Source organism: Glycine soja, chromosome 18 (assembly GCF_004193775.1).
Source record: "Glycine soja cultivar W05 chromosome 18, ASM419377v2, whole genome shotgun sequence".
Lineage (NCBI taxonomy): Eukaryota > Viridiplantae > Streptophyta > Magnoliopsida > Fabales > Fabaceae > Glycine > Glycine soja.
This window is the reverse complement of record NC_041019.1, coordinates 8,220,457-8,242,855: the sequence shown is the minus strand read 5'-3', so window position 1 is coordinate 8,242,855 and position 22,399 is coordinate 8,220,457. Positions and strand designations below refer to the sequence as shown.

The 22,399-nt window shown below is 34.5% G+C and overlaps 4 protein-coding genes and 1 pseudogene across 4 annotated transcripts; 1 reads left to right on the top strand and 4 right to left on the bottom strand.

Annotated features, from left to right (window-relative positions):
- On the bottom strand, nucleotides 1-988 carry LOC114396862. The gene is made up of 2 exons (XM_028359045.1): nucleotides 946-988; nucleotides 1-566 (listed from the first exon to the last, which is right to left on the bottom strand). Exons 1-2 carry the CDS (start codon nucleotides 986-988, stop codon nucleotides 1-3), a joined length of 609 nt encoding a protein of 202 aa, XP_028214846.1.
- Nucleotides 989-5,043: 4,055 nt separating this feature from the next.
- LOC114395379 lies at nucleotides 5,044-10,304 on the top strand. The gene is made up of 6 exons (XM_028357140.1): nucleotides 5,044-5,351; nucleotides 6,626-7,114; nucleotides 8,276-8,425; nucleotides 8,539-8,667; nucleotides 8,773-9,209; nucleotides 9,294-10,304. Exons 1-6 carry the CDS (start codon nucleotides 5,312-5,314, stop codon nucleotides 9,897-9,899), a joined length of 1,851 nt encoding a protein of 616 aa, XP_028212941.1. The 5' UTR covers nucleotides 5,044-5,311; the 3' UTR covers nucleotides 9,900-10,304.
- A 778-nt stretch (nucleotides 10,305-11,082) lies between these two features.
- On the bottom strand, nucleotides 11,083-11,910 carry LOC114396861 (WAS/WASL-interacting protein family member 3-like). The gene has a single exon (XM_028359043.1). It carries the CDS (start codon nucleotides 11,908-11,910, stop codon nucleotides 11,083-11,085), a length of 828 nt encoding a protein of 275 aa, XP_028214844.1.
- A 3,018-nt stretch (nucleotides 11,911-14,928) lies between these two features.
- LOC114396860 lies at nucleotides 14,929-19,505 on the bottom strand (annotated as a pseudogene).
- On the bottom strand, nucleotides 19,398-21,892 carry LOC114397626 (40S ribosomal protein S8-like). Its single transcript, XM_028359761.1, has 5 exons — nucleotides 21,794-21,892; nucleotides 21,514-21,586; nucleotides 20,940-21,276; nucleotides 20,164-20,333; nucleotides 19,398-19,702 (listed from the first exon to the last, which is right to left on the bottom strand). The coding sequence occupies exons 1-5, from the start codon at nucleotides 21,795-21,797 to the stop codon at nucleotides 19,627-19,629; spliced, it is 660 nt and encodes a 219-aa protein (XP_028215562.1). The 5' UTR covers nucleotides 21,798-21,892; the 3' UTR covers nucleotides 19,398-19,626.
- Nucleotides 21,893-22,399: the final 507 nt, after the last annotated feature.

Below are 22,399 nucleotides of genomic sequence, written 5' to 3'. Positions count from 1 at the left end.
TTAACCCAATCTGGTTAGACCAGGTTGGATTGGGTTGGAGCTGCAAAAAAGTTGCACTCCATCCAGCTTCATGATAGCATCCCCCTGAGTAGAATCCCAAGTTTGAGAGACAAGATTCCTAAAGTCTGGATGAAGAGTCCAAGCAGCTTGAAAATGGAAGGAATTATTCTTGATGGATGGTGATTTAAAACAGTGGACCAAGATGGGGTTGTGGTCTGAACCATACGGGTTCAGAACTTCAGCAAGACCGTGAGGGAAGAAAAGTCTCCATCCTGAGTTCACCATGCATCTATCCAACTTTTTTCTCATGTGGCCTCCGTTTTGGATATTTTTGCGCCATGTAAACCTACCTCTCACCGTACCCAGGTCTAGAAGTCCACACTCGTTGAAGAAATTTGCTAAAGCAAAGGCTCGAGAGGGATAAAATAGGCCCCCAGATACCTCTGAGGAAAGAATAATATCATTGAAGTCCTTAAGCATCAACCATGGCCCTTGAATGTGCTCTCCCAAGGTGATCAAATAGTCCCAGAAGACAGTACAAGGGACCGAAACTGGTGGGGCATACACTGTGGTGCAAGTTCACAGAACATTATACTTTTTTTAACAGTAAAGGTAGTAATCGCATGAGGCATAGAGTCAACCAGGGTGGAAGAAAAGTCCTCAACTAGATAAAATCCAGATGCCTCCGGAGTGCCCTTGTGTCTCTTGAATGAAGCAAGGATTGTACCCAAGTCGGTTCCTAAAGAAGAGTGTGTTTCAAAGAGTAATAAAAGTGAAGGTTTGTAGTTACGAACCATTTGACGAATATGGCATTTCCTTTCACAACCAACAACACCTCGCATGTTCCATGCAATAATCGAGCAATCTTTAAAGCAATTCATTGGAAACAAATGCGAGATGCGGATACAAAGGGTAACACCCCTTACGTAACCATGATAGGGTCACCATTGGCACGTCCAACATTTGTTGAGTTTTGTATGATCTCCATTGCATCACCGTCATAAGGAGTAACTTCAGTGGCTGAATCCAAGACATGAGGTGTGACACTCTCTACCCGATATATATATATATATATATATATATATATATAAAACAACATATAAATATTAATCAATAAATTCACGTGCATAAAAGATTCACATTCATTTTATTATTATCAAATAAGACTTGTTAAAAACATATTCGGTTCAAAACAAGGTCGTCAAAGTTTAAATGTTTTGTTAAATCAGTGAGGTAAAATAAAATAAAATAACGTCATGCAATTAAAATAAAAATTTATCCCTAATGTTATATTCTATCAGAGCATTGTGTTCCAACATCCTTTGACACGAGGTTTTTTAACTCCTAGTCATCTGGTCCAGTGAATACAAGGTTCAAGATCATCACAGGATTCAAACACAAATAGCACATTAGGAGTGAGTTATCACAAAAAAATAACAAAATGAATAAACAAGACGTAATCAAAATAAATTATGAAAATATTTATAACATAACTCAACTTAATACAACTCACATCACTTCACCACTTTATCTTTAAAATTTATTTTTCAATCATTAATCACATTACACATGAATCACACACTCGAGTCAAGACACAATAACACTCATCAATTTCATAATAAACCATTAATAGTTATGCGGCAATTTTACTAAGACACAAACCTACATGCAATGTGGTATCATGTCACTGAAAAATCACTGAGACTCTTAGGAGTACATAGCAAGACACACCACACAATGGGTATGTCAGGTCACTCTCACTAAGTAAAATCATAAGGTGACCAGTCATGATCACTCCGTTCTGGGAGAATGCTCCAATCATATGAGATCAACATAGGCTTAAAGGAATACTCAAACTAAGTGTCTTTACTTCCAAGGCCTAGACTCCAAAGAATCCGTTAGGGCCTCACCTTCCCAATTCAGGTTCAACCCCTAAAATAATTTTTTTGCAAGCAGATACTGCTCATGAATTATATAATACACATGACCTCACACTTGTGTTTCAAACATGTTTAATACATTATGCTACAATTTAACACTGGTTCCTAACTAGGAATCTACATTTTCTCTTTAACACTGCGCATAAACACTTTTCTCAATATAAACACTGGTCGACTTATTATATAATTCACAGCTCACAACACAATTATTGTCACATCAGGCGTTAAACACACACACTTATTCACAACCAAATATCATGTCCACAATTTAACATCTCATAATATCACAATCTATTATCACAGGTTTACATGTATCTTACAAATTAACATATGTTCAACTTTATACTTATACTCGATTTCAACAATAATATTATAAGCAGACACTGCTCATGAATTATACAATACCCACGACCTCACACTCGTGTTTCAAACACGTTTAACACATTGCGCTACAATTTAACACTGGTTCCTAATTAGGAAACTTATATTTTTCCTTTAACATTGCACATGCTCAAGATAAACACTAGTCGGGTTATTGTATAATTCACAACTCGATCACAACACAAGTAATGTCATATCAAGTATTAACCACACACTTATTCACAATCAACCATCTTATGTTTACGTGTATATCGCAATTTAACACACTCAACTTTGCATTTATACTCAATCTCCATTACAATATTATAATCTCAAAGTAATATATTATTCTACAATCCATCATATATTCAATTTGTCACTTATATACAATCTCAATCATAATTTCATAATCCCAATATAACTATTTATTACGCTAATCTTATTCAAAACACAAATAGATTATACAAAATTATTTCTCAATCCACGGGGAGTAAAACCCCTCAAATAATTTCACATAATCATACAAGAAGAATTTCAATACAATAAACATTCTAAAATAAACCTCAATTTGATCTTTTAAGAATCCCTACACATGTTCATTCTAATCCCAATTACAATAAACTCATCCCTTACCTCTAAGCGGACTCACGTGTGTATTGTGACAATTATAGTGAAATAGAGAGCATAGAGACGTATCATAAATATAAAAATTGACCTAATATGTCTCTATTTATAGCTAGGGTACTCTTATCCTATTATTTACTCTATTTTTATTTATTTTATTATTTTATAAAAAGATTTTATTTTACTTCCTATTAAATGAATAATTAAAACATCATTTTTATTTTCTAAGAACATATATTTAAATTATTTACCTTAAAATCATTATTTTAATTAATAAAACTAGTTCTACTTATTTATTTAATTACAAAAATCTTATTATTTTCCTAAAACTCTATTTATTTTTAAATAAAATCATTTTTAATTTATTTTATGAAAAAAGGAGGTGTTACAAATGTCATCCCCATTACCATTACCACCACTTCCATGAAAATTATGACATATTAAGTTTTTGCAATCCATACCATAGACCTAACCTATGGTGCTACCCTTAAACATGCCACACCATAAGTCACTATTAGTCAAACATGGGAGGTAGTGAGGACCGAGAAGGATGCAGATGGTATATGACTAGTTTCCTGTGTTGGTGTTAGTGGAGGAGAAACGAGTAACAATGGCAGTAACTAGGATAAGTTGTGAAATTTTGTTGAAGAAGATTTATCCTTTTTCTTTAATGGAGTTATGTGTGATTGAATTGCACATTTAGATACACATTGAGATTCATTATCTTCTTGAAAAGCATGAGCTCCAATGGAGATCCTATCAACTAGAATGAAAAAAGGACTCGGGGGGGGGGGGGGGGGGGGGGAGGTGGTGAAGATAAAGAGTGAAGAAAAAAAGAGAAAAGGAAAAAAGTTGGTGTGGGATGTAGAGATCACATAGATGTGTGTAAATTAATATTGAAACACTCATTTTGTTTTAATATGTAATGATGTTTTTTAATATTTTTTCATACCTAAAAATATGTTTTTTTTTTTGTTTTAGTTATTATAAATTATGATTGTTTTGATTTTTATTTTTATGAATTAATTATGATATGACACTCCATTATGACTTGACATGATGATGTCATTGTCCTATTTCTCACATCATCATTTCTTTAATGAAGAATAGCAACAAAGACAAAAAATAAAACAAACATAATTTTTAGAGACTAAAAAACAAAATATAAATAAATAAATTATAGAAACAAAAAATATATATTTAAGTATAATGCAAAAGAAATATTACAAGTATGATATTTTATAAAAAAAAAAAAGTTTCAAACAAGCATCAAGTCTTATTTGATTTTAGCTTATAAAAAAAAATCTTATTTTAATCTACCTAGAAGTTAATTTTATCTCAGAGAAAAAGTTTATTTTATTTTTTCTACTTATCTTTTGTCATAAGTATTTATGAAAGAAATTATCCAAAAATAATAAGACAATCTCTAGTAAAATATTTTAATAAGTTTTTAGTTTTTTTTATTAGTAAAAAAATTTGTTTCAGTATTTGATAAACAAGTTTTAGGCTAGTAATTAATTGAAAATAAGGGTGTGTACTGTATTTTAAAATAATAAAAATTAATTTTAAAGCTTCCTTGTAAAGAAAATGAATAAACAAACGAAAGTTAAAGACAAATCTCATGTTACAATTTATATTATTCATTATAAAATTCAAACTATTGTTTATATATTTAAATATTTATTTATTATGAATTTTAATTTTAATTCAATTTATATATTAAAAATATTTATTTATTATAATTTAAATTTATATAAAATAAATTTTTATTATATACCATAGGACACGTTAAGATACTCGTTTTAAAAAAAACCAAAACTCACATATTTCAAGGATTGACAAATTTGCTAAAAAAAATAATTAAGAAGGCATGTATAACTTTTACTCTATTCTAGGCAAAGCATATTGTCTATATCAGTAATACCAGAGAGAGAGAAAGAAAGAGTGAGGTAGTGGAAGTGCGAATCAGCAACCAGTACTCTACTTTTCAAGTCTTCTAAGAAAGTAACATGTACATTTAAGTTACACATTAAAATTTAATTTAATACTGCACAGTTACTAGTACAAAATTAAACAAATGTGAAAAAGCAAGAATATATGTGTGAACTGGCAGAACCACTACTTGAAGTGTTACATTTCCTCCTTCATTCTAAATGTAAATAATACAATTTCCAAACTATTGCAATTGTAGCTGGGTAAAGAAGAGCTTCCAACTTTGCGTTGTCCTCACGAAAAGCATCTCCAACTCATATATGTGGAAGTGCAGAAATGAACCTGCTTGTGCATGTTTCCATTCACCTTCTGCAGCTTCTGATTAACCATTGAATCAGCTTGCAAAACACAAGAGAGTTTTTCAGCAAGAGGCATTGGCAGAATCAAGTTCACTAATGTCTTTCGAAGATGTTAACGCTGCTGTTAGTGAGTTTGGTATGTGATTTGCTATATATATGCATAGATATTCTATAATTTTCATATATTTAGATTTTGATACCTGTAAATTTTTTCTTCAGTATATGCCCCTATAGTTTCATACCAGACCAATATCTTGATAAATTAAACTTTAGCATTAGAGATAGGAAGCATTTGCTTTTAAAGGATGAAAATTATAGAGACTAAAATCCAAATAATTAAAAAGATACAAGGCTTGATGATATATATAAGGATCTATACTCAGATTAATGACAGGGACCAAAATCAGGCCCAAAGAGATACATGATGACCAAAACCAAAATCAATGAAAACTGTAGTGACTAAAATCTACTTTAAACCTAAAAGAAAAGTGACAATTTTAGATCAAATAAATGCAAAAGGGCTAAACTTAAGCGAGAAAAATATACCCCCCTCTCCAATTTTTTGTTGATGATTAATCCCCCTTTCCTGAAAAGCTCAACTTTTCTACTTGTAAGCTTGCTTCAAATCATGATATACCCAAATCTTCATCATAAGCATACTTGATTCAGACGATAGCATTCATAGTTTATACATTCACATTGGAAACACACATAAAGGCATGCTTATTATGTGCTGTTCTGCAAAGAAATGTTTTAGCCTTTTAGCCATTATATTTTTGGAGTGCTTACAACATTCTTCTTCTAACACTTTATCCCATTGGTTAAAATTTATTGAAAACTATAAAATCATGAGTGAAGTTCGTTAAATAAGCGTTGAGACCTACACAGTTTTGTGATTTTTAATTTTGCCTCTAGCTAGGTTGTGGTATAATACTTTTAGCCTGCTTGGTATTGTTATGCCAATTCCTCAAAAATTTATGCCAGTGTTTTTTTTCAATTCTTTTCTTATGGCTCAGATTTAAATAAGAAAAGGGTATAGATTTTGTTAAAAACTAGAAAGTCCCACGTAGTTGGATTGAAGAAAAGTGAAGTGTATATAAGTTGAGGTATTATGCCCAAAATATGTCTAGACATTTTTTAGATCAACTCCCACTTTAATACAAGCCTAATTATCAGCACTTCTCACATCGGGCTTGTGCTAAAAATTTGGATTCGAGTCTTGTGGATTGAAAAAAACATGGTTGGGAGGGGAGACCACACTAAAGGTGGTCAGTTGACCAAGTTTTCTCTCCAGATATTAGTCATCAATAAAAAGTGTGTTAGAGAAAGATTATGTTAGATAATGTATTGTTAGCATTTCTCATATTTTCATCCCTCCGTAGTAACTCATGTTGCATTTATTGTCCAAAGCTAGGAGATTTAATCACAGTCACTACCATCCGTTGCATTTAGCAATATTAAAAGGAGATTGGGAATCTACAAAGGCTTTTCTTGACAATGACCCAAGTGCATTGACAGCAAAGGTCACTGCAATTGGTGGGACTGCACTTCATGCTGCAGCTGTAGGAGGGCAGTGGCAAATTATTGAGAAGTTGGTGCAACATGTGCCTGCACAAGTACTTTCAGATCTGGACTTGATGGGTTGTACTTGCCTGCACTATGTTGCAATGGGCGAAAGCACAAGTGCTGCCAAGGCATTGGTTGCTAAAAATCCTTCTCTGACACAACTTACTGACAAGAAAGGATTCACACCACTTATCTATAGTATTACCTCTTCTAAATGCAAAGAGATGGTGTGGTACTTTGTTTTGAATACTACAGACGAGGAACCTGGCTGTCCATTCTCGGGTCCTTCTGCTGATCAACTTGTTGCTTTGCTAACTGCTGCAGGATTTCATGGTACGTAAAATGCTTTGCTGAATAGTATGTATTTGTATGTGTTTTCAGGGGATTCTTGATTCATGATTAAAAGTTATTTAAATTTAAATCTTAGCCCAGTTTAGTTTGAGAATAGCGATTTCTAATATGCTGATAGTATAAAATGAAAGTGAAAAGAAATTAAATTCTTGAGATAATATCTTTTTTTTTTTATGTTTTCTATTTTCACAAATAATTACAAAATTGTCAGTTTTCACATTATAACCAATAGGGTCGGCCTAGAGGTGGGGAGTTGGAGTAGATGCATCCGTCCTAAGTTCAATCTTCATTTCCCCAATTGCACACACAAAAAAGTCAGTTTTCGCTTTGTTCTTTTTTTTTAAAAAAAAAATTGTAAACCAAATGATGTTTTTACCATTTTTTTTCACGAACTTTGAAATCAGGAAACAAAGGAAATAATGCATCATTTTTATAATTATTTGTGAAAACAAAAAATGAAGACAAAACATTTCCTTAGCCTTAACAGATCCCTGTTTTCATGGCTTTATCTATGTTATCACTTGGTCTAAAACTAATATCAACAACATTCCAGTCATCAATAGTTATCAAGGAAGAAAAGTAGTCTGAGGCAACAATAATTTTAATGATTTGGTGTCAGTAAGTTGTATTGATTGGTGACATTAACAACAGTTCCAGTTAGTGATGCATCGGAAGATATTATTAGTCATTCCACTGAAAAACTTGTTAAAAAATCAGTACATAGTTCTCTTGCAGAGAAACTACAATATTTGTGTGATATCATTAGAATATGGCTAGTGCATAATCTTATAGACCGAAAGGAGTAATGATCTCTTGTTAAAGAATTTCCCATGTATATAGAATTTACTTGAACTACTCAAGTGTAGGGCCATTCTTCTAGTCTTTGATTTGATTATTTGTAGTTTCAGGCTTTCAGCACTGCAATTTTATATGTCTAGTGCACTAAAAAGCCCGAATAATGTACTACAAGATTAGCAAACTATTCAAACATTTATACACGCACTCTGCTTCATGCTTCTTTAGAATAATTATCAATTATGCTACTTTAATATCCAAGAATATAAAACACATTATTTTCATGTTTGTACCCTTTTCTTTATATTCTTTTGTATTAACTTTTTTTTTTGGCTCTCCCATGTGCAGATATCACTATGTATCTTCTCCAGCGCTACCCAAATTTGGCTACTCTCTCAGATTCAAATGGAAGCATTATACTTAATGTTTTGTCAAAATTGCCCACGGAATTCCAAAGTGGAAATAAGCTTGGGTTTTGGAAAAGATGCATTTACCACTGTAAGTACCCTCTTTAGGTTACTTTAGATATTACTCTCTTTTCTTACCATGCTTCATTGCAATACACTTCTGCCTTACTGATATTAAACTTTCCTCTTCTTCGACTACATTAGGTGTGCCAAATGAACTTGATTTTTTACCACCAAGTCATCTGAGAGGAAATTTGAAAGATTCTTATGGGAATTCAAGCCATCACCAATCTCATTTTGGTGGTACAATATGGAATGCAATTCAGAATATTGGTATGTTGTACTTGACCAGAAGAGAATTTCCAGATATCCTTAAAGACCTGGCTTCGGATTTTCTTTTTTATGTTTTAACTAAAAAAAACACAACTTCATATGCAGTTCCTGGCATAAAGCTAGTCAGAGAGACAAAGTTGAGACACATATCTTCTGTGAGATTGGTGGAATTTGTTTGCAGACAGGTTTCAACCACAAATGACTCTGAATTCTGGCAGTCTCATATGAGTGCAGACATTATTTTCAATGCCACTTCATCTGGCATAGTTGAAATTTTAAGGATTTGTTTCCAGTTTTTTCCTGATTTGGTTTGGACTCACATGCCACATGAAGGATTTGTAGCTCAAATTGCCATCAAGAATCGGCAAGAAAAGGTTTTTAGTCTTATATGCGAGATGCCTATAGTTTGCAAGTTTTTAATCCTGGCATTAGATGAGTCACAGAACACCACATCACATTTAGCAGCAAGGTTTGCTTCTCCTCAGCTGGCATCAATTTCTGGTGCAGCCTTTCAAATGCAAAAAGAGTTACAGTGGTTTAAGGTTTGTTTAGTCTCATAACCCCTTATTTGTTATTTTTAAGTTGAATTATACTAAAATGTTGATAACATTGTTAATGTCCAACAGGAAGTAGAGAAATGGGATCACCCTCTTCATAAGGAAGTTAAAGCCAAAGATGGTAAAACTCCTTGGCAATTGTTCAGGGAAGAGCATAAGCCTTTGCTAGAAGAAGCAAAGAATTGGATGAAGGATACATCAAACTCTTGTATGTTGGTGGCAACTCTTATTGCTACAGTTGTATTTGCTGCTTCTATAACTGTACCTGGAGGAAACAACCAAGACAAAGGATTTCCAATATACTTGTTAGATAACACATTCATGGTGTTTATTGTGTCAGATACATTAGCTTTGTTTTCCTCCATGGCTTCTCTACTGATGTTTTTATCAATCCTAACAGCACGTTACACGGAAGAAGATTTTCTCAGGAGATTACCTGAGAGAATAATATTGGGTCTGGCTTCTTTGTTCTTTTCTATAGTAACTACAATGATAGCATTTGGAGCAGCTCTGGATTTGTTGCTAAGGGAGAGACTGCAATGGGTGGCAATTCCAATTGCTCTTCTGGCATGTGTCCCGGTTGCTCTATTTGCGAGGCTTCAACTTCCTTTGTTCATACAAATGATCATATCAACTTATGGTTCTCGCATATATCATCATCAAAGTCTTTGGTAAGGCTTTGGTGTTGTTCCAAAATATGAAAAACAAGACAAAGCATGAAATACAAAAAAGTATTAGTAGGGTCAACAGGTGATGGCTTCTTTGGCTTTGGCACTTTCACCCGCCTTTTGGAATTTGTTATTCTTGAGTATGATAGTCAGTAGTTTTTTTTTCCTACACCAATTTTGAAAAGACTAGCTAGTCTTCTAAGATATTGTCACTAGTAATCTCTCAAAAATCAATAAACTTATCTTCGTGTATATAGTTGGTCCTTTCTAAGGACAAAAGTGGCGATGCCTTATATTTTTATGTACTAGTTTGAAAACACTTTTTAGAAAGATAAATAGTCAGTGTAATATTTGGAGTGTTACAGGATATTAATTAGCTATATTAGTTGTATTAGTTGAAATTAGGTTGTTAGGAATGTTTTCGTTGTTCACTATCTCTCAAATAAGTTCTATAAATATATAGAACACGTACACACTCTTGTTTGCATATTTTTTCATTCAATAATATAGTTTTCGAACTATATCTAGTATTAACACATGGGAAACCAAGCATTACAGAAGTATATTACAAGCATAGTTTTACAGATACAAGTTATCAAGCATAGCTTTACAGACTTTCTTTTTCTTAGTAAAATATTTCAAATAGAAATAACATTTTAGGTTCGGGTAACTTTGAGTATTGGTTGGGTTTGAAAATTGTTGCAACATATGAAAACCAACATATGAAAACCTAACTCTGCAGACTATAGTCCACACTGTTTCACAAACGCCAGGTAACAAATATACGTCCATTTGCAGAATTGAAAAAAGGAAAAGGCGTTCAACATCAGAAGATTAAATCAGAATTGGAAAATCCATTGGAGCACCATTGTTAGAGCTTGGAGTTCGAGGACCAAGCAGCCTCCTAAGAGAGAAGAAGAGAGACTAAGGGAGAACTTGCTTTGATATTTTCTCATATTGGAAGCGCACAATCCATCCACATATATAGTTGCTGTCCAGGGAACAAGGGCCCCACAAGCAAAACAGAAAAGATAACAAAATCAGGAATATACTAACAACCCTATTTCCTTATTCCACTACCTACATATCTTCTAGAAGGCACTAAGGCACGATCTGGTGCAGCACCATCTTCACGTACGATGCCGTCTGCATGGGGCCTCTCTGTGCTATTCGTAACATTCTCATGCCCTTCAAAAATACTTTGTCCTCAAGGTGTTGGGGTTCAACGCATTGCTTCCAAAAATTATACCGGGATCCCAAGGTTTTTTCCGGCGAATTGCACCTGGTTTAGCAGTTGTGCATAATGCAACGATCATTAATGGAAGCTTGTATACGGCCATGGAAGTCCCACAAGGAGGAACAATGCTGAAGAGCTTGTTGAAGGAAATGGTGGTGTGAACGAGACCGGACAGATGAAGAACAGGCATAGGAAGCGGGCCCGGCAAGGTTGTGGGCCGCGACTGTATGGGTACCAAAGGCGGAAGTGGTGGCGGAGGGGGCGATGGAGGCATCATGGCTGGCGGAGGTGGCACGATCGTGGGTGCGGTGAGCGTGGGTGATGGAGTTGACTTGAGCAGCGGAGGCAACAATGGAGGTGGCGGAGGCGGTGGCGGAGTCAGCGGTAGAGGCAACGGTGGAGGCAACGACGGAGTTTGCGGCAAAGGCAGTAATGGTGCAGGACTTGGTTGTATGGGTGCGAAGCATGGAGGCCGAGTCGGTATGGAAAGCGGAGGCGGCGGTGGTGACTGCGCAAAGGAAGAAGATGGAAGGTGGTGGCTGGTTCTTGGAGGCAGTTTAAGGAGAAAGGCGTCCAGTTGGGAGTCGAGGCGGCATGTAGCGGCATCAAGTTTGGCCAAGACGGCCTTAAGGCGGTCCTCGGCAGCCATTGAAGTTTCGTTTGGCGACGAGTAGTGTGGGTGGTGGTAGTGGAAGGTGGAAGCTCTGTATGACGAGTGACAGCCATGGAAGGCAGTCATGGAAGCTCCGTACGGTGAGTGACAGCCATGGAAGGTAGCCATGGAAGCTCCGTTTGGAAGCCTAACAAACGTTTGCGGGTACTCTCAAAATCAATCCTAAGGGATTGAGCTGGATGTACAAAAGGATGAGGGATGTGTGGAAACGAAGGTGAAGGGTGCTGCAGAAATGGCTGCTGGTGGGTGGTTGTGTGTAAAGGAGAAGAAGAGCTGGTATGGCAGCCATGGAAGGTAGCCATGAGCTCTCAATGAAAGCACCAATGTTAGAGCTTGGAGTTCGAGGACCAAGCAGCCTCCTAAGAGAGAAGAAGAGAGTGGAAGGGAGACTAAGAGAAAACTTGCTTTGATATTTTTTCATATTGGAAGCGCACAATCCATCCACATATATAGTTGCTATCAAGGGAACAAGGGCCCCACAAGCAAAACAGAAAAAATAACAAAGTCAGGAATATCCTAACAACCCTATTCCTTTATTCCACTACCTATATATCTTCTAGAAGGCACTAAGGCATGATCTGGTGCAACATTATCTTCACGTACGATGCCATCTGCATGGGGCCTCTCTATGCTATTCGTAACAACCATCACCATATATTTATCGTCGTCGGAGCCTTTGGAAGAAACCCAGATTAGTTTCTCCTTTCAATTTAATTGTTTAGTAATTAATTAGCATCTTTCATAGGTCTCCAACCGTCCATGTTTGTGACGAAATCCAATGAACAACCTACCACAACATGAATCAAAGTCCCTAGTAAGAAATCATTCAGAGAAAGATAAGTCCAAGTTGAGTGGGAATTCTCCCGGAACATGGCTAAAGGAAGATTTGGAAGGAAATAACCGTTCGCTCTTGGGCAAACCTAATCGAAAAGTGTACCGAGTTGCGTAAGTAATATAAAACGGTAAGAACCGAGTATCGAATCACAGGGAACGAACTTGTTTCATTCAGAAAATATGTGTTCAATAAGCAAACATTTGTTTAAAGCAAGTAGATATTAAATGGGATTTTTATATGAAAATCTAATTAACTACAAACTAAAATATCTAGCAGTTGAGAAGTAAAAAATAGTCAAGTAAAAAACGTTGGGTCATTCTACTGAACTTGCTTTGATGTTGCTAAATATTTTTCTCTATTTAACGTTGTTTTAGTGTTCTTATGGTGAGAAATTACCCAAACCAAGATCCCTCGAGTGAATGGGCCTAACTCTATTTAAACCTCGCACTTGATCCCTCAACAAACTTAGTTTAAATGAGTTGCATTAAGATTATAACACAATAAAGACTAAATCACTGCACTCCATTCCTAGACATACAACTTTCTAGCTTGCTCTATCAAGTTCTAAGGCTTTAAAGCACTTTCCAATGCTAAAAATCATAACTATACATACAAATGGGTGATCAAGTCACAAGCATGTAAAAATAAGCATAGATAGAAGCAATGAACACATAAGAACATCATTAAATAAATAGTAAAAAAGTATTACATCAAAAGTTCAGCAGAACTCCCCAACAAGAGATTTAGCCTTCCATTACAAGCAATGAACTTTTCAGCACAAAGTACAAATTTTTAGGGAAGAAAATGGTTGAGAATGGTTGAGGATGTCTCCTTCAACCTCTAGAACCCTAATCTCACCCCTCTAACCTAAACTCTCTTGGAGATTGGTGGTTTGTCACTCTCACTTCTTCTCTAGCTCTGTTTTTTGACTCCTCTCCTTATTTTACGCTAACTTCAGTGTTTTAAAGACTCCTTGACGTTTCAGATTCTAAAGGCTCACTTAACGAGTTTGGCTCGCTAAGCGCGAGTTAGTGAAATCTGACCTAACGAGCTGGGCGTGCTGAGCACGATAAGGGACAAACGACTCGCTGGGCGAGCTGGTGGCACGCTGAGCGCACATCTCTCTGACTGATCCTCTTCTAGGGTTTTCCAACACACTAAGTGAGCTGTGTACCTCGCTAAGCGCATATGGCTCGCTTAGCGAGACACCAGCTGCTTGAATCTCTTTCTTCTTTTGGCCTGAAACTGAAGTTGATTCACATTAATTCACAAAATTGGGAGTATCTACTGAGTAAAATCAAACTAAACATGAAAATATGTACAATTCCTACAAAAAAAACCATAAATTGGGAGAAAAATGCTAATTTCATGTGACTATTAAGTACACAAGTTAGTTGTAAATAAGAACTAATCATAACCACTAGCTATAATGAAATGAGTTAGGAAGAAAGTAACAGATAATGGGAGATTCATCCGTAAATGCCTATTTGTAATGCAATCTTTCAAGAGTTGAGATTTTGTCACTACGAATGAAAGATCAAGTTACCTTGTTTAGGTTCTACAATACCTCTAAGCCAAATGTGTAGTATGCTACGAAAGATCTTTGAGCGTGTAAGGCATGAACCAAGACAATATTGGTTTTCGAGTATGATAAGTCAAAGGTAAACAATATACAGAGTCTAGTACCACAGTTGCCATAGTCAACAAATACAAGTTTACTTGTCTAATGCCACATTCCCTTGTATAGAAAAACTTTTATGAAATGACAAAATCAAAAGTAACTTGATATTTAAGGGCTGGTTGTTTGCTGTTATATAAAACAATTTTGCTTTTTAAAAATAAAAGCACAATATAACTTGCTTGACAAGACCTATTTCTTAAAACAGTTTTTAAGAACAATAAAGGTATGTTTGATTGTGTTTTTGTTGTTTAGGTTTTAAAAAATGATTTTATAAAACAATTTTCAAAATCTCTCTTTTAGAGAATAGAAGGAAAAAGAAGATGCAGAAGTGTATAAAACAAAAAACTGAGTAATTGAAAACCAAATCAACTTAAAGATGTTTTGTTTTTTTGTGTTTAAAAACTGAAAGAATATTAGTTTTTAAAACAGTTTTCTAAAACTACTCTTATCAAACAAGTTTTTCTGTTTTTCTTTTTTAAAAACAGGAAACAAACACGCCCTAACTCTTTAAGTTTCAAAAGACAAAACTTGAGAAGAATAAAATATGGGTTAGTGTTCTAGGTTTTATAAAAATATCAAAACACAGAAATGCATCCATACAGTATTTTAGTCACTTCCTCTATACCAAAAACCACAGTTTCAACAAATACTTTGCATAATCAATCACACCCTTATTTTTTAGAGTCAATTTCCAATAATTCATTTTCACAAACCTTTCGTCCACATGGTGATTTTTGTGGCCCTCTGGCTATTCAAATTCCAACATTTCAATTGATCATCCAAAAAAGAAAAAGAAATCAAAGATGGAAACTATTCAAACATAATTGGTATGCCTCCTCAGCATTTACAACAAGAATGTATAAACAAATCTGCTATATAAAAGAGCCAAAAGAGGGAGAAGAATTCATAAAAGTCCACTTTACCGTAGAAAATATTTCAACTCTCATTGAAAAGATTGCAACAGGGAAAATAAGTAGGTTTTGCACTTTTGCTTAATACACGGGTAGACATAAGCATTTCTAATTCATCCAAATAATTACACAAGGATGACTGCCACATATACATTGATGGCTAAAATTATAAAATTACCTGAGAAGCTGCAAGCCACTGAATTATGGTCTTCTCCAAAGACACTTCATCCCCAGTTTCCAGTTGCAACCCCAATATTATTGCACCGATCCATCCTACAGTAATCATTTTGAGAATTTTCTTCAACTGTTTCCATAGATGTTGAGGTCGCAGCATCAAACTGTGAGGCAAAGAATGTTCAAAAAAGATAAATGAACAAAGACAAATGCAGATATATGGCAAACATAGATACCTGAATCCTAATTAAAAAATATTTATGAGAATTTCAAATTAAAAAAGTTGATTAACCTAATAATACCCAGTATCATTGTTTATTGAAAAGCATGGAAAAGACCAACCTGTGAGGATGAGCATCCATCCTCTTGCAATCTTTTCTGATAGGTTTGATATATACAATGGTACAGAAAACCACAGAATGCCTTATGGATCTCACTATAGGAATGAACAAGCTATGCTCAGAATATGTTTTATATAATTAAATTGAACATTGTTAAATACTCAAAGGCTAAATTATTACTAAACTAGAAATAATTGTCCCTAGATACAAGAACTGTGTAGTAAACCGACATTCCTCCACAGAATTGAGAAAAAGAAATTAAAGGGAACTCTGGAACAAGTTTCCACCTTGCAGGGAATGCATGCATGCATGTAAAACACACCTTTTGTAAACAATAACAAATTTTAAAATGCAAACATCAGGCATAATGAATTTTAGATTATATAAATTTGATCCTTGTATATTCTCCTACTCACATAAAAATAACAGCGACTCTGCATCCTAATAAATAAAAAAGCTAAAGCCAAATACACCAAGATTAAAAAACCGGAGGAGAAGATTTGCGCTGTATTGATTCATCCCTGGTCTATTTAAAGCATCAATTGCAACAATCCTGGTTTTCTGTCTTCCAAGGGTGTCTACGTCCCTTTCATCCACATAGTCACCAGAAAATCGAAATGATTATGAGTACCTAAAGAAATCAGGAAATATTACACCATCAAGTTAAAAAAGAAGAACCCGGACATCTTAGTAACAGTGAGCAAACAGATGAAAAACATATTTGAAGTGAAGTCACATTGAAATAAGTATTTTTCAATTTAGTTCACCCTATCAAATGCATATTGTATATCATTATCACAAAAAGGGAGTTGCTAGGTGCACCCAGCATTATTGCTGGGACACCCAGTATTGTTTCAAAATTTCAGAACTGCCCCTGCCTTAAAGTAATGTACGGATCAAGTACAAGATTAACATTCAATCAATTAAAAGGCAAGCAAATAACAGGCATTCAAGTACAAAACAAATAACAGGCAAGCAATTGACAGTCTTACTGGGCATATGCGCAACGATGTGCTCGAGTTCCTCATTCACGCTGGTCCAACGTGATGACGAAGCACAAGAGCGTGACATTCTGAAAACCAAAAAATATCTTAAACAAAATATCATACTTCGGGCTAAAAAGCTTCAAAAGTAACCCTAATTTAAAATAAAGAAATCATTTTGAAAATTAAAAAAGCTTCACGCGGATCAACCTAAACATCTACCAAGTACCCTAATGCGGATCATCTACCTCCTAAGTTGTCTCTACTGCGGATGACCTTAAGCAATCAACAATGGAAGCAATAGGAAGCAATGGAAGAAGGAACCTTACCTCGATGAAGAACAGAAGAATGGAGCTCGCGAAAGAAGAAGAGACACTCAGAGGAAGAAGAAACGGCTCGCGGAAGAAGAAGAGACACTCGGAGGAAGAAGAAACGGCTTGCGAGAGAGCACCAACAGCAGCCTCGTGAGGGAGAAGAACCAGCAGCAGCTCGTGCGTAAGAAGGGAGAAGAACGCGGAAGAAGGTGCTCGCAAAAGAGAAGGAAATGAAGAAGGAAGCGGAAGGGCTGGTGCATAATTTTTTTTAAAATATAAGAAGGGCATTTTCAACATTTCACTTTAAGTGTTGGGTGCACCAACATTTTTGCTGGGTGCACCTAGCAGCATCCTCACAAAAAAAATGTTGAAACCAAGTGTCACACCTTAGTTTGTCCAACATACACAAACAAAACAAGGGAGAAAAATCACTATGTTAAGCATAACAATCGAGAAGCATGTTTTTCTTCCTCCATATTCATATACAAATGAAAAAAAAAAAAATCTTTCATCACATTTTGTTGGGTAATCAACGTTCTCACAGATAAAATTACTCATTCCATAAAAGATCGTGAGAACACAACAAAGATTATATTATAGGAAAAATAATAATAAATACAAGAATTTAATGTGGTTCGACACCTCTTACATATGTCCATAGAATCGTCTCAAAAATATTTTATTATCACAAAAATGATTAAGATTGTAACTCACCTCAAATAGTATATCACTCGATAAACCCGAGTATCCCACTGAATGATTACAAGAAATGATAACACTCTCAAAATTTATCTTCTGAGAGTGTTGTGTGTTTTTTCTCCACTAAATCTCTTATCTATTTATAATGAAGATTATCACCCCAACTAAAGTAAATAAGTTCTCTTGATATTTGAAACAAAAATAACTTCCAATGCATTTATTCAACTAAACTTTATCTAGTAAAATAAAATCTCACTTTTTATTTAAATCACCTAAATCTTAGTAATAAAAATTCAATTATCAAAATATACATCTATCTTATCTTTTCAGTTGAAACTCTATATATTTTTATGTAAATAAAGATAGTAGTAAGCATCCACAATATTTCATTTCTTGTTCCAGTTTAGATCCATTTAGTAATACTTACCCCGTATAACTTGAGAACCTTTCCACACCAACAATTTCTATAGCTTCATTATCTGCCATGGCCGGCAAGAAAAGCATGTCAGCAATCAATTCTGGACTCAACAAATTATCTTTTCTTGATTGTTCAATCGATAATTAATAATTATGAAACAATTTATTCTTAGGGAGTGTCTAGGACAAGAATTCTTTTGTTTCCTGATAATCTTCCATTGGAATAGTTTGTTTTCATGTTTGGTTTGCTTTTTTTTTTTTTTCAAAAAAATACGTTTCCCATGAAACAATATTTTGGGGAATTTTTTTTGATACATTTTCTACGAAAATATTTCTATGAAAGGTGGGAGCCTAATTTTTTCGAATTAAAAAATAATTTTTATTACAAGAAAATATCAAGTTACTTTTATTAAATTATTTAACATAATAAATAATTAAAAATTATGATAAAAATACTTATTTTTTAATTTCAAGAAACTTATATAAGAATATTTATGACAACCAAATAAATTTAATCATTTTTTAGGATTCATGATTGACATGACAATGATTTACGGACCATGAATTTTTTTTCCCTATACTAAGCCCTCGCAAACATAAAAAAAGGCACCTTCTTAGATTATTATTTAAAATTAAAAAGAACCGTTTTTGTATTGTTTGACAGAAATTATCCTAGCCAAGGAAGCTAGCAAATGACTAAACCCTTACATTCCAAATAAGGCTAAAGATGGCAATTTTTAGACACAGGATAAAGATGGTAAATGCTATTCAATTAGCAAATGGATGTAAACTTTTATTATTTAGTTTTTAAAAAAATCTTATGATTTAAGAGAAATTAGAGATAGAATTAGACACTTCACAAATAATTGCATTAGTAATGTTTTTATAACTAAAAACATAACTTTGGCCTCTTATTTTGTTTGTTCAATCTGTAATTTTTAAAAATAGAGACTTAGATCCATTAACCAATATAATGTAAATGAGTTTCTTTATTCTACAAAACTTATCTACAAGTGTGTTATGAAGAGAATAAATCCAAAAGGTCTGGTCTATTGAATAAAATTTTAAAAAATCTCATCCACTTAAATGTCGAGTTTGTTATTTTACTCATCATGAGATTCATGACATAGTCCATGAAGAGGAAGGTCAGAAATCAAAAGAACTACTCATTTTAAGACCAACTCACATAATTAAACTTATAAACAGCAAACGAAAATAATTCCAAGGACTCTGTCTGCTCTAAAGAAAATCAAGGAAAGAAAGTAAATGCACTAGAAAATTGTAATGGTAGAAATAATCAATTTAAACAGGACTCACTATAAGTAAACAAATAAAAGTTCTTGGCCATGTTTACACCCATAAACCCCTCCCAAAGAAAATAGAGTTCGTAGCAAAACTGATAATCTGTTGGTGGATAGTTAAGAGCTTCAAGAAATTCTGATACAACGAGTAGGAAGATAGACAATATCTTAAGCAGCACCCTTGCCCTTCTTCTTCTGAAGCTTCTTCATGTAAAATTCCAGCTCTTTTCCCTCTAATATATATCTGCCACAAATTCAGAAGACATTAAGTGCCAACAACTAGGACCATTAAATTTAAAATTAAAGAATATTGTTCACATGCCCTTCTTAACTCTAAATATATATTTGAAGTCAGCATCACCATGCATGCTGCTTCAGATTAGAGGATAAGATTGCCAATAAGGAACGGAACACTACTGATTTAGATCCATGTCTTGCAATTCCTTTTTACTAGAGTAAATCAAAACCATCTGGAGAATGCAACACAACACGAGAGGTTGAGAGCTACTTTTAGAATGAGAGAAATCCCTTATTTTTTGGACCTATCATTTTTTTTTTTAAATTCTAGCTCATCATATATATGCTCTTGCAAATGGGATGGTTGTTCTAACTATGAAAAGCAATTCTAAAATTTACTCTCACTGGATGCAGAAAAGCATGCACCTGGTATATCTCTAGTAGCTAATTGAGAAAAAAGTAACATACCCATCAGCACGACCACATTGGCCAGGTCGAGATGAGATACAAGCCAAAAGGCGACCACCTCCGAATTGTTCTTCAATGTGAGGATCAAGAACTCGGTTCTGCTTTCGCTTTTCTAATTTTCTCAAAACATGGTTACTCTTTTTCACCTCCTCAGTTGCAGCTTCACCATCCTGTTAAAACAAAAATACTGAATGATATAAGAAACAATCTAAGGTTATCATAAAAACTGCAAGAAAAACAGAACTTGAATAAAGAAAATCACAGCTGATAAAAAAAAGATAACCTTATTCTAATTAAAAAAAAAAACTATTTCATATATAGCCTTAGCAACCCAGTTCCCGAACTCATTTTAGAGATTTTTTTGCTGCATAAAAACTTTACAGCCCTTGAATAATTCAAAACTTACAGAATGCGTTTAATTAGACACACTGTCGGTGTAAAACATTTTTACATCGGCATCCAACAGGAATTTATCATGTCGCGGTGTCACCACATCATATTAATTAATTCTTATAAAATATAGAGAATTAGTGGAATGACAAAAAAGTGCATCAAAACCAAATAAAGTGCGCAATGCACATTATTGAAATTGAAGTATAATCCACAGAATAAAGCAAAAGATTCAAGCTTCCAAGTTTCCAACAACCAGCAACAACAAAAGCTATTCTAATATCGCAGCACAGCATTCATCTTTGAAAGCATCTAAAACAGAAACTGTACATAACAAACAAACATGTATTAGCATTTAGCACACAGTTCAATTCAACTTGTTGTACCTCCCCTTCCTTCTTGGCAGAAGCTGCTGCACTCTTCTTCTTGCGGCCAACCTCAACGCCATAATGCTGCAGATACCACTGCTTGAAGGGTGCTGCATCGACCTGAACAATGGCACTCTTGACCAATGTCTGAGTCCGAACAAGCTCATTGTTGGATGCATTGTACACCACATCAAGAATCCTTGTCTTGCGGGTTGCAGCCTCACTCCCCCAAGAGTAGTTCCCAGTATCAAGCCTCAAAGCGCGCCACTTCACGTTCCCACCGCGAACCCTAATCCTCCTAACCGTCTTGTTGCTTGATAGCTTTGTGTTTGCTGGCTGCCTCCCAAGCTCATACCTGCAAAACAAACACACCCCATTGAACACAAAATAATCATTCGAAAAAAAAGGCAGTTTAGTAAAAAAATATGTAACTTCTTTGGTTAAAATTAGGGTTCCACTCCAATGAACCCTTAGATGCTGAGTTTTAACTCTAGTTTTTACTAGATAAAACAAAATGATGAATCGCATGATATTGAATTATTTAAAAATGCAATCAGATATGGATGAATAACATCAAGTTAGAAGAATTTACTTTCTCTTCTTCCTCCAAGCTTTCTTCTTGCCGCCGGTGGCGCGCCTCTTGTGCATGGAATCACGAGAGATACCTGCATAAATTCACATGAATCAGCATCATCATGTTATGATAAAGAGAGAGAGAGAGAGAGAGAGGGTGTGTGTGAGAGAGAGAGAGTGTGTGTGTGTGTGTGTGTGAGAGAGAGAGAGAGAGAGAGTGTGTGTGTGTGTGTGTGAGAGAGAGAGAGAGAGAGAGTGTGTGTGTGTGAGAGAGAGAGAGAGAGAGAGAGAGAACGTACCCATTTTGGAAGAAGAATAGAACGGTGCTGGTGCTGCTTCTGGTGCTGCTGCGAGCTCGTGCTAATGAGAAGAAAGGATAGGGTTACTGATAAAATGTAATGGGTAGGGTTAAGAACCCATTGGGCTACGGTTTACCTACACATAGGAAGTTGCTTTCTGTACCCATAGATTTTCTCTTGCACCCCATATGAAACTTAAAACAAATTGAATGGACAGAAGTACCCTTTGTTGTATCTTATCCTCATTTTTTTTGTAGTGTCTACAGACCCCAAGCTATTGATTGAGTTTAAAAGTAAATTAGTGAACGTAAATTTAAATTTATTATTTTATTTTAAGAGAACTTTAATTAAAAAAATTCAATTATACAAATTAGTTTTTGCAAAACATATAAAATCAAGTTCATACATTTGTTTTGATAGATTTTAAGATCATTTTTATTATACATTCCCCAATTTTTGAATATAAAAAATAGTTTTTGTAAAACATAAACAATTTAAAACTTAAGCAAATTTTTATTTCCTGGTTCCAACAGTCTTTTGGTTACCATCTCTTTCAAATCATCATCTAGTCATTAATTAGACGAAGAAAATGAATTATAATTAACA